The sequence below is a fragment of the Lepidochelys olivacea genome, assembly GCF_965140295.1.
Source record: "Lepidochelys olivacea isolate rLepOli2 genome assembly, chromosome: 2".
In the NCBI taxonomy this organism is placed as follows: Eukaryota; Metazoa; Chordata; order Testudines; family Cheloniidae; genus Lepidochelys; species Lepidochelys olivacea.
Genome location: NC_140412.1, coordinates 265,192,197 through 265,208,148, shown reverse-complemented (window position 1 = coordinate 265,208,148; position 15,952 = coordinate 265,192,197). Strand labels below are relative to the sequence as shown.

The 15,952-nt window shown below is 48.4% G+C and overlaps 1 protein-coding gene across 2 annotated transcripts in view; it reads left to right on the top strand.

Annotated features, from left to right (window-relative positions):
• Positions 1-15,952, top strand: part of MYL3 (myosin light chain 3) — a 40,501-nt gene that overhangs the window by 13,267 nt on the left and 11,282 nt on the right. The window contains exons 2-3 of one of the 2 annotated variants that reach the window (XM_084621356.1): positions 5,402-5,429; positions 15,350-15,499. In XM_084621356.1, coding sequence (XP_084477482.1) covers positions 5,402-5,429; positions 15,350-15,499 — 178 coding nt within the window. Of the gene's footprint in view, positions 1-5,401; positions 5,430-15,022; positions 15,081-15,349; positions 15,500-15,952 lie in introns of those variants that run through there. The other variant, XM_084621357.1, reaches the window with a different exon arrangement.

Below are 15,952 nucleotides of genomic sequence, written 5' to 3'. Positions count from 1 at the left end.
TGGGATTTTCACCACAGTGTCACAGGGTCACGAGTAGGTTAGACAAATACCTGTAAGGGTATGTCTAGATAATACTTAGTCCTGCCCTGAGTGCAGGGGACTAGACTAGATGATTTCTCAAGATTCCTTCCAGTCCTTTGATTCTATGATTGTGACAGATATTGCAAGCACGGTCAGTACCTTTGGGAACCTTGTTGTATTTGACATTGAAAGCATGAAAATCTCAAAAAGCCATTATATTGAGATGGATCAGGCAACATGAGTTGTATAATACTCATAGACTTTGGTATCAATACAGGTGAGGTGTATTTGGGGGTTCCCGGAATCACTATGGGGCGATTAATGAAAAACCTAAGCCTGTCTATAAAGCTTGACTGTCAGGTCAGGGCAAGGGACTGGTTTCATCTCTTTTCCAGAGACCAAGAGACAAAGAGAGGGCTTTGGGTACAAAAGGTTGAGTTTAAACAGACCCAGGAGCTTCATTTTGATTCAGTGAAGGGCCAGGCCCTTCTGTCCACAGGGAGGCCCCAACCCTTGTTGAAGAGGTGGAAGGGACATTGGCCTACTGCAAAAGATGAGCAATTCCTGGTACATTTAGTGCGCATTTAAACCCTTTTATTGTTTTATATGTTTTCTCTGTGGTGCTTTTGCCCTAAGAATAAATGTACTTTGCTTTGGAAGAGCTGTGTGGTCACTGTTGGTCTCAGAGAGAAAGCAATGCACAGGTGCTGGCTTATAGGGTAGACTGGCTCACTGGGGGTATCACAGTACATGGCAGGAGGCTGTGAAGACTTAAAATGCATGGTTAGAAAGGAGCTACTCTGTCCCTGCCCAAAGACACCATATCTGGGGGCCTGACGCCAGACTTGAGACTGTTGGAGTGGACCATGGAGAGGGAACAAGGGTGCAGTTACCCTGAAACTGTGACAATGCTGTTTGTGTTGCTTTGTTGTGGGTTGTGTGGTTACTACTGCAGGTTCATAGTGTTGTAACTGTGACATCCCATGACAGAAATGCTGGGCTATAGAGCAGAGGTTCTCAATTTTATCCACGTGGGACTCAAAGGCCACCTGGGATTCCTTGATGCAACCCACCCACTCCTACAGTCCTTTGTGGAGCCGTGGAAAAGCAACATGGCTGTGTCTGAGAGGACTGTCTTTAGGGGTGAGAAGATATTTTGGACTCGATAGCCTAGTCAGTCCTGGACCTCTGCTATGTGACTCTCGGGAAATTCTGAGTCAGCCAGAATTCACTCTGGGGTATGTCTACACAGCAAAGAAAAAACTCTGGCTGGCCTGCACCAGCGGACTCTGGCTTGGGCTGTTTCATTGCCGTGTAGACTTCCGGGCTCTGGGACCCACCCACCTCGTAGAGTCCTAGAGTGGGGGCTCCAGCCCTGAGCCCACACGTCTACACAGCAATGAAACAGCTCCGCAAGCCTGATTCGGCTGGCACAGGCCAGCCACTGGTGTCTGGTTGCTGTGTAAACATACCCTTGGAGGCCCAGCTACAGGGTAATTCCTGCAACGCACCATCTACCCAGCCCAGCCCTTTATGGTCTTCTCCTTTAAGCAGCCAGCACACACAATATTTGGCTTCCCCTGCCATTTATCCAAGGGTGTTTTTAATTTTTCATAATACTTTGCTGGTTAAGAACATCTGAACAAACATCTGCTGCAAGGCTTGTGGTGTGGTGTGTGTGTGTGTGTTGGGCGGAGCGGGGGGGGAGAGAAGGAGGTGAGCCAGCCTTCAATAAGTGGTCAGAGAATCCAAGCTCATGTTGCTGAAGGGGAAGAGTGAGGTTAAAATGTTTTACATTTCTGGGGCCGAATGTTGCCAGAAACTGTCTCAGTTTCTGCAAAGCGGCCCTACGTCTCCTGCTGATGCCTCAGAATTCCCCATGCTATGGAAAAGAAAGAGGAGCATGTTCTCAATCAAAGAAAGAGGCTATCACTTTACAGACTGAAGCCTCCCTGCCAACTTGGCTTAGCACTGAAAAGAACAAAGAGCGACCCCAGGCCCTCAAAAAGTCTCTTCTGAAAAAGTATGCTTGCAAGGAGGAGGCTGGAAATGGCCGTCCCCGTCAAGGCGGGTTGCTGCTCGTCAGCCACCCAAAGACCTCAGGGTGGTTTGGCTGTAGGCCAGGACCAAAGCACCCATAGTATAGGATAGACTAAAGTGTGAGCACGTGGTCCCTGTTCCTCTTTGGTTGGTGGCCCTGCAGAAGTAGAGATTGAGCACTGGAGACTCATGTTCCCCATGGGCTGCTAGGTTTAGCCCTCAACACCCCAAGGGTTTGTGGGTTTCTCTTCTAGTGGCTGCAGGCTAGAGATTAGAGCGGGTTGGGATTTTTTTACAGAAACGATTACTCCATCGGAGAGTGTCAAATTTGTCAAAACTGCGACTTTTTGCAAAAATGTATCAGTGTCAACAGAAATGTCAGGAAGGATCCTCAGGTCCAGGGTAGAATCTCTGGTCTGCCCCGTTATAGCCAATAGCCCAGAACCTGGGTTCCCACAGCTCAGCTGAAGTTCCGAACCTAACCCAGGTTCAAGACCTTGCTCTGAATCAGGGAGGGCGTGCTCACTGCTGGGCTAGTGCCTCTCACAGGGCGGGGCTTTCATTGTGGTTTCATGAACATTTTCATCAGGGCTAGACTCGTTCTGATGTGGAAACAAAACCAAACGGGGCCATGTTGACATTTTTCAGAAGACAGAATTCTTGTTTCCCCTACAAGAGATGGGCCTGCAGTGAAACCCTGCCCCTGAGCAGTCCTGAAGCTACGTGTTGTAGCTTGGGCCCTTCTCTAAGCAAGGCTAGTCAACCAGCCAGACCCTAGCCCCGGCAGCGGTACTGCTCTCCTCCCTCTCCCTAACCTTCGCCACAACCTCCCGCAGCTTCTCACACAGGAGGTAGAACCTCATGCTTCCTCCTCGCCTGAGAGCACTGGTCACTGCATAGAGCAACGAGAAGACCCCTGCCAGAGCTTCAGCGAGCCACTGCTCCCCATGCAGCCAGCGTCCCCCATTTAGCTTCTCCACAGGCTGAGGGAGGAGAAGGGTCAGAGAGTACAGCTTGGAAGGGAGAGGTACCTGGCATGGCAGACCTATGCAGGCTAAAGCCCTGACCTGGCTCTACCTCCCTTCTTCCCTGCACAGCGCCCCTGAGTGGTTGCCCCAAACACAGGAAATTTGGCCCAGATCCTCAAAGGTATTTAGGCTCCTAACTGCCAAAGGCTTTTGAGGATCTGGGCTTTAGTCTGTACCCAGACCATGAGTATAAGTGCTGGAATAACAAGACAGACAACGGTGATACATCACCTACCATGTAATGTAGACAGAGCGAATCATGAAACCCAGTTAATGGGGACAGACCTCAGATGACCCGCTTATGCCCGGGGAGAGGAAGAATAGGCTCAGATTACAGTGCAGGGCTAGGAGACCAGGGCTTTGTTCCTAGCTCTGTCAGGGCCTGGGGCAAGTCACTCAGCATGGGCTGCTGTGAGTCACCAAAGCTGCCCGGGGATCCCTGTGGAGTTTACGCTCCACAATGACTGCGGAAGGTGTGACTAGCGATCATCGGGAAGGGCACTTAATCCAAACAACAGGCCAGCCCCTGGGCCACCCCAGGCAAGCAACTCCCATGATATCTTGCTCCAGCCACGTCCTATTCTTTTAGCAAGCCCAGGAACTCCTGTGACCCAGACAGGGGTCCCCGTTTGCCTTCCAGGGGAAAAGGGGAGCGGGAGGATTCAATGGCTGGGAAAGAGGGAGGAGGGCGTGAGGACTTGTGGGAGGAAGGGTTAGTGGGTGGGTTGACCAGCAAGGGGGGAATTCAGAGCAGAATGCTTGTGAGAGGGTTTGGAGTAGGTTCAGCAGGTGGAAAGGAGCATTGAGGCAGGTGTGGGTTGTAGGAAGGTTAAAGAGGTCACTGAACAGACAATAATACTCATCCTCAGTATTAAGAGCAGACTTAGTATCTATCTAATTTATCTAGCCATCCATCCATCCCCATACACACCTCTATATCTACCCCATACACACCCTTTTCTATCTATCTATCTATCTATCTATCTATCTATCTATCTATCCCCTCCCCTGCCTACACACATTTCTCTCTCTCCATCCTCTCTTCTGTGGATTATGCAGTGGAGAACCTCAGGTATCCACAGATCAGAAAGAATTTCAAGAAGCAGATGGTACCAAAGCTCATGGACTACTGAACCAGGGAGCATGACCTCACACTAATAAACACATGGGCCTGGGCACTGCAGGCTTTTGCATGCAACGGAATAGCTCTGTGCACAAACCGATGGGTTTGTGGGTTTTGCTGCCGAGCACAATGTGTGTTAATAGCTTTAAAAAGGACTGAGTGGAAAAAAATCTTGCAGGGCACAAATGCCACCTCATCACCACGATACAGACCTTGATGGGTTTCCGGGCCTCTTCCCATCCTCAGCATTTCTAATCCCTAACCCAGCCCCGCCCTGGTTAGTTAAGAACCTCGTTATTAACATTAGAATTCCTTAGCCTGCCGTAGAAGAGAAACACATTGGTTCCATTTTGGGGACTCCTTGTTTGCGTTGTTTAAAAGAATGCAAGAAACAATGCCGGTGCAAACTCCCTGCACACACACACAAAGGCCACAACCACATGAGGTTAATTGTGCTAGGTGCTGTACAAACATATAATCAGTAACTGTCCTTGCCCCAAAGGGCTCAGAAACACAATGGCTGGCAGAGAAAACGCTAGTGAAAGCTGGACTCGTTCCAAATAACAGTGTCATGCTAAAACAAACACCGTGGTTCACTCGCAAGTAATAGTGGGTGTAAAATATTGTCTTTGGGAAAGAAAAGTTACCTTGAGAATAGTCCCTAGATCTTTCTAGTGCTTTTCATCTGTAAATCTCAGAGTGCTTTACAAAAGAGGTCAGGGTCATTATCCCCATTTTACAGATGGGGAACTGAGGCAAAGAGCAGTGAATAGTGAAATCATTTAGTCAGCGCCTAGCTTTGGGCATTATGGGCCAGATTTTCAGTGCTGAATGAGTAATCTAAATAAGTGGCCATATTTTCACATTTTGATTTCCATCCATCCGAGTTAAAATGGGACATATTTTCAATTTTTTAATAAAACAATCCTTGATCAGAAACAGAGCAGAGAAAGGTGCTGGGTTGACAGTGGCAGGGCCCTATTTTCCTCACCCTATTTCACATTGACCCTCTCTACACAGAGGGTTTCCACAGGCCCATTGGAAGTGCCAGACTGGATCACACCAGGGGTCAACCTAGCCAAGTAGCCTTTCTCCAGCAGTGGCCAGCACCATATGTCAGAGATCGCAGTCCCTGAGGTACATCAGCAGAGGGACTAAACTGTGACTTTTTTTTCTTGCTCTCTTTCAGCTTGAATTCACGCCCGATCAGATTGAAGGTGAGGAGGATTTGCTTCTCTTTCTAGGTGGTGGCGGTGGGCGGAATGAACACAGCCTCTGGAGCTTATAATTAACTTGACAAAGAAGATACTTAATTAACAGCTTTGCTATTTGTGGTATGGTCGCACCTGGTGGCCTCAACTGAGATTGGGGCCCTACTGCGGTAGGTCCTGTACAAACGCATAGAAAAGGACAATCCCTGCCCCTTTGGGATAAATAGACAAGACAGACAATGGGGGCTGGGGGAAGGAACAGATGAGCTAATGACTTGCCCAAGGTCACTCAGCAGGACAGAGTGGGGACTAGAACCCCCGTATCTCCAGTTCCCAGCCAGTGCCTTAGTCACTGAACAAACTGTCATATCACCCCAGCTTTCTACCCCATAATGCCAGCAGTCCACTGGGGTAATTCCATGGCAACAGATAAATGCTCTGGTCAGGGCAAGTTCTCTCTAAAGGCAGGGGCACAAAACCTAACAGTGAGAGCATATTCCAATGTGAGTAAAAGGCACATCACAACTGTGTTTTTTCTCTGGGCTTAAGCAAAATAGGGTTGTCCCTAATTTCATGTCTGGAGCCAGATCCTCGGCTGGTGTAAACTGAGGTAGTTTCAGTTATTTCAGCTAGCGTTAGTCCTTTCAGTGGTCATGTTTCTTTGGGCTTGTCTACACTACAGAGCCTTTGCCGGTATAGCTATGCCTGCTGAGGGCCCTAGTGGAGATGCAGTGTAAACCAACAGACGTACTGGCATGGCTTCACCACCTCCCCATACAACTTTAGCACTTTGCCGCCATAGATTCATAGATTCCAAGGCCAGAGGAGAGCACTGTGATCATCTTAGTCTGGTCACCTGTACAACACAGGCCGTAGAATTTCCCCAAAATAATTCTTAGAGTAAATCCTTTAGGAAAACATCCAAACTTCATTTTAAAATAGTCAGTGATGGAGAATCCACCATAGGATCATAGAATAGAATCATAGGACTGGAAAGAATCTTGAGAGGTCATCTAGTCAAGTCCCCGGCACTCATGGCAGGACCCTTGACTCTTGGTAAATTGCTCCAATGGTTAATTACTCCCATTGATAAAAATGTATGCCTTACTTCCTGTTTGAATCTGTCTAGCTTCAACTTCCAGCCATGGGATTGTGTTAGACCTTTCTCTGCTAGACTGAATAGTTGTTCCCCATCTAGGCATTTATAGACTGTAATCAAGTCACCCTTTATCCTTCCGTTTGTTAAGGTAAATTGAGCTTCTTGAATCTATCACTATAAGGCATGTGTTTAATCCTTTAATCATTCTCGTGGCTTTTCTCTGAACTCCCTCCAATTAATCAACCTCCTTCTTGAATTATGGGCACCAGAACTGGACACAGGATTCCAGCACTGGTTGCACCAGGGCCAAATACAGAGGTAAAATAACCTCTTCTCTCCTACTTGAGATTCCCCAGCTTATGCATCCCAGAATTAGCTGTTTTGGCCAGAGTGGGTATGTCTATGCTGCAATTAAAAACCCATGGCTGGCCCATACCCAGCTGACTCGGGCTTGCAGGACTGACACTAGGGAGCTGTTTAATTGTGGTGTAGATGTTCAACTCAGGCTGGAGCCCTGGCTCTAGGACCCTGCAAGGTGGGAAGGTCCCAAAGTTCAGGCTGCAGTCCAAGCTACACATCTACACTGCAGTTAAACAGCCCCTTAGCCAAGCCCCTTATACCGAATCAGCTGGCACAGGCCAGGGGCGGGTGTCTAATAGCAGCGTAGACACACCCTCAGTCACACTTGATGCTCATGTTCAGCTGACTATCCACCATGTCCTCCAAAACTTTGTCAGAGTCACTGCTTCCCAGGACAGAGCCCCTACATCCTGTAGGTATGGCCTAGTTGCGTCTACACGAGGGGTTTTGCCAGCATAGCTGTGTCGGCTGGGCTGTGTGTGATTTTTTTCACACTCCTTGCTGACATAGCTGTGCTGTCATAATTTTGTAGTGTATACGAGGCCTATGTACCAAACAATCGAAATGTCCCTCTCTTCTTTTTCTCTTTCTTACTTTGATGGCTAATTTTGTTTGGGTCCAGATCCTTCCACAGCAGTTCCCTAGCTGTGTGTATGCACGGTGTCTAGCACATCGGTCTCTTGCTACGTGGTGGGAAGAGTAGTGGTCTATGTCAGAAGCAATTTACAACATCTCTCTGCAAGGAGAAAAGGCAGAGCCAAGGCTCCACCAGTGCCCCCCGCCCCCAGTTCTGGGCATGGAGTAAGCTGGTGCATAGTACCTCCTGGCCCCTGTGCTGCTGGACCCAAGATCTGGGCAGACCCTGCAGGGGTGCAAGAAAGACTGAATTCCTTGGGCAAGTCACCATCTAGCATGTAAAGCAGGGGTGAGGTGGGCCCCCTGGCGGAGTCTGGAGAAGTGATCATTGATGGTACTTGGTCATATGGCTGGCCTGGTGACGCTTGGTCACACCGAGATGCTGCAGAGGGGAACAGAGACTTTCCACACGAATGTTCCTTCAGAACAGTAAGTGGGGTTTTTTAGTTCCATTGTTTGTCCCTTTGGATGAGGTGTATCTCCTGACCCTTACCCACCTGGTGAGCACAGCTTGTTTATCTCACAATGACCAACGCTTTCTTTCTTATAAGCTACACACATCTCCTCCTCGATCTCACAGCACTTGATCCCTGAGCCGTGTCTGCCCTGTTCTTACCATGCCTGCCATGGAGACATGCTGCACAATACACTGAGGGGAAGGGCACTTTAATTTACTCCTTGATGAAATTAAGACACGTTCCCAAATGGCTCTGTGGTGCTCGGCAGAGGGTTGAAAATCATACGTCGTTCAGATTACAGACATGCAAAGCAGATTTATTACATTAAGGAAAACACAAACGCCCCAATGAGAAAGAATAAAATCACTCAATGTAACCATATGTCCTTTCTTTAAAAAAAAACCCAAAAAACAGCCCTTCTTTGCCTTTGAAAACTTTTCCCTGAGTTAAATTGGAATTTAATCTGTTGCAGCTACATAATGGAACTCAGAGCATTTATTTTATTTTAATTTATTTCATTTGAAGGAAAAACATCAAGCTCAATTTCCTAGCCGGCCACCCCGGTCCCAGAAACTGAGACGGAAGCCGATCTCATGTAGTGCTGCAAATACCACATGACGTAGCTGGCTGCCTGTAGCTTGGCACCCAATGTAGGATTTGTTTAGACATAATTGATGCTTTGTGGTTGAACGTCTGATGGGGTTTTTAACAGGTTCTCAAATGTTTGAAAGGTAGAGCTGACAAGCTGGTTATCAGCACAGTGGAAAACTCCCCTATGGGTATGGGACCACAGGCTGATTGAAGGGAAGGAGGATGGGTTTCTTACTTTCAAGGGTTTTTCTGATCCAGGACGTACTGGATTCATGCCTTTTGTCTTGAGCCATAGGTTCTGCCACTGATGTACTGCAGGACTTGGGAAAGTAATTTCACCACCCTGTGCCTCAGTTTCCCTTCTGACAATAATAGATCATTTAAAAAAAATGACTAGAGATTCCGTGTGTGTCCATTTCTGGGGCCCAGACTGTGTGGCCTGACACACAGAGCCACTTTGCTCCCAATGAGATGCTGCACTGAAGCACATCCCAGAGAGCTTTCCACAAAGGGTAAGAGAAACGCCCCATGTCTTAGGCAACAGTTCCCATCTCATTGAACACAGCTACTGGCATCCAAGGTTGTGTGTGAGCAAATGCTGAGCTCACAGGGCTACATTCTGAGCTGCAAGCCAGCCCCCTTGCACCATTTCAGTGGCACAAAGGGGTTTGAAAACAGCTGGATTGCCCCTAAAAGGTGATTCTCCTAAGGCTGGAGAGTCCCTTTCTGGCTCCTATGCTCTGTCCCCACCCACTGCCCCATTGGCCCTTGGTATAGGAGATATGTAGGGGAGGGTAGAGGAGAGGGCATGGCTGGAGCACTGCTGTACTCTGCTGACTTTCAGCCAGGAGAGAACCTCTGGAGACCACAGATATATGGTGTATTTTGGAGTAGCCCTAAGGCTGCTCTAAAGTGCAGCAGGTCCAGGGCTGGTATAGACCATCCCTCGAATCAGGGAGCCATGCCCATCTCCTTCACCCACAGGATACCAGACAGAGCTGAGAATCCAGGTTTGCCATATTATCTAGTGCCAGTCTCAAAGTGGGACCCGCAGGCAGGGACCACGTCAGCCTTTGTGTCCATGAAGCGCAACACACCGCTCCCACACTGCATCAGCAACAGTGGGAGTTACTGAGGGGAGGAAAAACACTACAGGGCACCAAATCCCAGCCCATGCCAACTCCACTCTGCTCTATTGACGCTTCCACAGACCATGGTGTGCGTGCTGTGAGGGTAGTGCCGGCAGAAGCACCGGTCAGTAAAGGCATCACGTACTGAATGAGCTAAAAATACTGCCCGCCCATCCGGTCCTTGGTGCAATTCCTTCCTGACCCTCATTGTGGACTGGAGCCCTGAAGTTATTGGCAGTGGGTGTCTTTCCATTGATTTCAATGAGCTGTAGATCAAGCCCTGATCTTTCCCTGCTGCCTTCTGGGCTCAACCTAGGAGTTTTATCAAAGGAGATGCCTGGCCCCTTTTCCCTTTGCGTAAGGAGTCAGCTGCAGCAAAAAACTGATGAGAGCAATCTAGTCTGTTTGATTCTGCAACAGGCAGAGGAAGATGGAGTGGAGGCGTTCGAGTGAGTTTCCCACCCGTGGAGTGGAGCATGGTTACTGCCGCTCATCCTGCTACTACAGGGAGAGGAGAGACCAGAGAGATAGGGTGGGGAAGAGCCCCAAAATGAAGAGTGCCCAGGAAGGAGGAGAAATACAGAGACGAGGAAACAGAGAGAGGCCTGTCCCATTGCTGTTTGGTCTGGACAGTTTAAGATGATGGGTAGATTACGGGAACTTCAGCAATGTCTCCGAGAGGGTGTTTCAGTGGAAGTTCCCAAATCGCAGCATTGCCGAGGGGGCTAATGGAATCAGAGCAGACCTGCTTTCCCACAGTGCAACAGCCCTTTCCCTCCCGCCTGCCCCCAAGCAATGCACGGCAGCATCAGGCCAAGGTCTGCGCTGGAATTCAAAGCCACAGCTCTGCGAGCACCACTGAATGAGCTAGACGGAGATCGGAGCTCCTGCTGACAAGGACTTTCGAATCGTTAAGGACAGGCCAAAGCAAACGAGAGAGAAACACTGCGAGTAAAACCCAGTGTGTTTTTTCAGCTGCAGTCAGGCAAGAGCCGCCACAATAGCAGGCCAGAGCCGCCACTTTCACCTTCAGCCCACGGTGATGGAAGGGCCATGATCTTCGGACAGGTTCGCAGCAAATGGCGTGGTGATAACCAGCCAGGCTGGGGAGAACCTCATTCTTGGCAGCAAAGGGTGGAGGAAACAGACCGATTGCACCGTGTCTGGTGTTGAATCTGGCCAGGCTTCTATCTCCAAGTTTGTCTCTTTCCACGTCTGCTTTCCAGAGGCATCAATTTGTTTCACTCCAGGTGGTACGATAAAAGGGCATTTTGTTTTCTATCTCAAAGGCCATGAATTTTTCAGAGGCCGGGCTGTCTAAGTGGTCAGAGCACAGAAGGAGCCTCTTTTTGTCCCTGGCAAACCATCAAAGTGAAGGAGCTTAGCCAAGCCCAGTCTATGGTTCTTGTTCCTAGACAACCAGCCTTCAGTGCTCTGAGTGGTCCCTGATGTAGTTCTATGATTCTCAGACTGTGGTCTAGGTGTGTCACTGCGGGTGAAGAGATGTGATTGTAGCCTCCAGCAGTCAGCAGGCTTTGAATCTAGCACCTTTAGCATGGACCTCCACTGCTGGAACTGAAGGAGTAACTCTTTTAGCTGGCAGCAGTAGCAGGCTGTTATCCTCAGCATGGTGCAGCCACTGGAGGGGGACAGAACCCACACTTTATAAGCATATCCCAGGATCATATCGCCATCTAGTGTGTGGCCTCCATAAGTAGAACAACCTGCTACTTACACCTAAGAGAGTTTGCCATTCGCCTGGGAGATGGGCGCAGAAAGAGCTGGGTTCAATCCGCATTGACAGCTTATTGAGCCTGTATGTATGTCACCCTGGTTTGTTACAGACGAGCCACTGGAGGGTCACAAAATAAATGGTTTTGAAAGCCACGCACACGTGGGTTGGGGTGGTAAAGGAGAGGCGAGTCCAAGAAAGGATGGTTCTCTGGTGAAGTGGGCTGCTTCTTGGGAAACTGATTTGGTGTTAAGTTATTGGGCCAGATTCTCATTTACACTAAGGCTCCGGTGGAAAGGTTCATTTACATCCACATCAAGGTCCCTTTACACTGGCAAAGCATGTAAAGGGGCCGTTGGGTGAATCAGGCCCAACAAGCTAGCAGTCAGTTAATAATGAGGACAGACAAATCTAGAAAATCCCCAGCTGCTGGAGACGGGACACTAGCGGGGAAGGCTCTGAGTAACTTCAGAGAATTCTTTTCCAGGTGTCTGGCTGGTGGGTCTTGCCCATATGCTCAGGGTCTAACTGATCCCCATATTTGGGGTCAGGAAGGAATTTCCCCCCATGTCAAACTGGCTGAGACTCGGGTGGGCAGGGGGGTTCGTCTTCATCTGAACATGGGGCATGAGTCACTTGCAGGTTTAAACTAGTGTAAATGGTGAATTCTCTGTAACTGAGGTCTTTAAACCACACTTTGAGGACTGCAGTAACTCAACCAGAGGTTAGGGGTCAATTACAGGACTGGGTGGGTGAGGTTCTGTAGCTTGTAACGTGCAGGAGGTCAGACTAGATAATGGTGATGGTCCCTTCTGACCTTAAAGTCTATGAGTCTATGAGAAAGATCCTCTAACCCTTCAATCCATGCCCCAGATCCAGGTTCCAGCTCTGATCGCTTGTGGAGACTTTCCACCTTTGTACGCCAACAAATACAGTCACCAGAAATGTGTCTCATGTCAGGAGAAGTAAATGTTGCCAAAGAATTGGTTTTATACCCACCTCGCAAACCTTGTGCTTGGATGCATCATCAAGCAGGTACTTCCCATCACAGACTTGTCCTAATTCCATCTCTCCTTCACCTCCTAGCGCTCTGTGGACTATGGGTCAGAGGATGAGCCCCTGAAGCTGGTGAGCAGTTGTTCACACGGGCAGTCTCACTGGAGTCCATGCTCACCAACCTCTAGGCTCCAGTCCCACCATCAGTGGGGGGCTCAATGCAGGAATGAGGTTCTCTGGCCTGTGTGATGCAGGACCCCAGGCTGGATTATCACAATTGTCACTCTAGCTTTAACAGCTACACATTACTGAATCTGGCCCTTCATATTGCAGTTATTCCTCTCCTGTCTGCCTTTCTCTCCCCAGTCTGCATGTCATGGGAGTCTGGTGAGACTAGATTTCCTTAGCCCTCCCTGGATCCTGTTTCATTCACTTATTCATTAGTTTGCATTCAGAATTTTGCTCACTTCTCCTCTCATTTTTTATCATCTCTCTCCTTTATTTCCATTTTTTCATTCTTTCCACTGGCATCTCCTGGCAGCTTTCTCTTTCTTTCCCTGTTAGTCCCTTCCTTCTCCACTCTCCTTTTTCCTCCTGCAGCACTTTGCTTGTTTCTACCCCCCTGCTCTTTTCTTCCACTGCTTCTTTCTGCATCCCCTCTCTCTCCCTAGATATGCACAGTCTCTCTGTCTCTCCCTGTCTCTCTGTTTTTCTTCTTACTCTCTCTCTCTTTCCCTCTCCTGGGCGTTGTCCCCATAGTCAGGGCAGACACCAGATCCCCTGGGAATTATTTGCTACAGCATGGGGCTCATCTCACGGTACCCTTGCTGATGGCTGGACAGAGAACGCCATAGTGCGTGGTATTCAAATTTGCTCCATTTCCAGCTGTTCTCTTGGGATTCGGGGCAGCAGGGAAATCCACTTATCTATCTTAGATGCTTAACCTCTCACCGTGCTGTGGAAGCCCCAAGAAAGCTTAAGGGCAGGCCTGAACTTGATTTGAAACTGGGCCTCTTGCAGCATCTTGTAATAGGACATGCTGCGCCATAGTCACCTGCAGCTCGGGTGGTTCTTTATCGTAATGAAAGTGTGCTCTCACTAGAGCACAAGGTCTATGGCTTTGGGGGATCGCTTGTGGCCATATACAAAAGCATCCCTCTTTCTGAGCTCAATGGCTCGCACAGTTGTACTCAGAGCAGTGAAACCGGGGATGCTCGTCCCTCCTCATTTCTTAAGTTAGCCATTAAACCACTTGCTGGCTTAGTGGATATATTATTATGACTAATTGCTACCTACATTCTCAGCTTGAATAGCTTGTGTTCTTCTCCTCCGTCCAGCCATTAAGGAATCTGGTCCCAAAGAGACCAGAAATACACCGTCCAATACATACCCATTGCCAATGCCAGTTCAATCCATTCCCAGCCCAACCAGGAGAATATGGGACAATGGGCGTATTACACATCATTGACTGCCTGGGCCTTTCTTTCCAATTTGAAATAACAGATTTGGATGGTAACTTGGCACTGACCGCGGGTGTGAGGTTATGTATTTATTGCTGCACTTCAAGGTCTTCACATTTACAGCAAAGCAAGGGTCACACAGGAACAGCGAAACAGGAAGTTTGACAGTTCTAGTGTTGCAAAGTCACTTCCTCATCACAGAGCAGAACATTTCAAATCCACCCACCAATAATGTCTATCATTCTTGAAAACGTTTCGTGGTGTAAGTTATTGGCTGATTTTCAAGCTGTCCCAACAGCAACTAGAGTAGCCTAGGGGCTGCTTTTGATTATGACAACTGCTTACAACCCCTAAGAGACCATATGCCAACTGTGCATTGAAGTAGCGGAGAGTGGAGCTCTGTTCTGCTACCCCCTGCATGCCCACTGCCTGCCTCTGCCTGTCCCTGACACACAGCATAGGTGACCTGTTGGTACAGGAACCAGCTCCTACCATTTTTACACTACAGCCAAATTCTGGCTCCACTGTGCTACTCAGCTACTCCTTTGTGCCGCTCAGAATCTAGCCCTTAACTTTTAAGGCCTAAAAGACTTTCTGATTCCCAGGGCTTTCAAATAGCAACACCAATCCTCCCTGTTCTGCCGTTGCTTCATCAGATTGCCAAGAGGGAAGCTTCCTAGTCGGTTGCTAACCACTATTACATTGTTCGTCTTTAGCAGTCAATTATTCTCACTATATAGTTCCCTTAGGTTGAATTCGTTCAATCGTCATTCAGTCATTATGTTCAATGGGCTTTTATCTGAGCAAAGACTGTACAGTTAGGCCATTACATTAGCCTGTCTTTACTGACAATACCTCTTGAAGGGGTGAAGAGGCTGTATTATAATTAGTCACCTCAAGTGTCAGAGGTAGGGTTCACCCTGGATAAGCACCCCAACGTCTTGGGGGTTGATCCACACATTGGCAGTGTGTGTCAAGTGAGCATCCACTACAAGAGAACAGCCTGCAAATGCTACCAGCCAGTAGAGATGCCCCTTTAACTCAAATGGAATAGGAAGCTCCTGTATTGTAAAACCCTACGGATGACTCATGCAGGGGATTGTTAAGCAAGCAATTAACATGTAGAGCTGCTATTGAAGCCAATGAGAGTTCTGGGCCATGGAGCGCACTCTCACTGGTGTGCATAGCTCTCAAGGTCTGGCTTTCCCATGAGCTTTCCTGTATTTCCCCTGAGTCGGAAATACCACAAGAAGAACCGTTTGACCTGTTTAATTCCATTCCTGCCTGGAAGCAGGAAGTGTGGTGGAGGAGGAATGTAAACATGTCAGAGAACAACAATGTTAATGAACTCTTCCAAATTGCAAACCAAAAGGTTCAGGGTCAGGTTGAGTGAGAGTTTGGGGGGAAGGTTCAGACAGGCTGTTACTTTATCTCTCTCTGTGTTTTTCTCTTTGTGTCTCCCAGAATTTAAGGAAGCCTTCTCGCTCTTCGACAGAACTCCTAGCTCTGAGATGAAGATCACATATGCGCAGTGTGGAGATGTTCTGAGGGCTTTGGGGCAGAATCCAACCCAAGTGGAGGTCCACAAAGTCCTTGGCAGACCCAAACCAGAAGGTCAGTGACCCTCTTTCTGTTTGTTTTCGGTGAGAGATCTCCAGGAGTAAATTGTCAGGCCAATCGGATCGTGTCTCCCTCGGTTGGTGGAAAGATTGATTGAGGTTAACATAACAACCTGGAGCAGCCTCCTCTGGGGTTCCAAGTCAATCAGGGGCAATGAGAAGAGATGGTCGTTGTGGTCAAGGCACTTGAGTGGAATCTGGGGTCTCTGATCTCAATTCCTAGCTCTACTATGCATTCCCTGGGCAAGACACTTAGGGCTGAATGCTCAAAAGGAATTTGGTGTTGTGATGATGAGTGTCACAACAACTAACTTCTAGGTGCCTGGAAAAATCACGGTGATTCTCAAAGCCTCAGTTAGGCACCTAAGCTCTTACACATTAATGGGGAGACATAGGTACCTTACATTTTTCAGAGTAGCAGCCATGTTAGTCTGTATCCGCAAAAAGA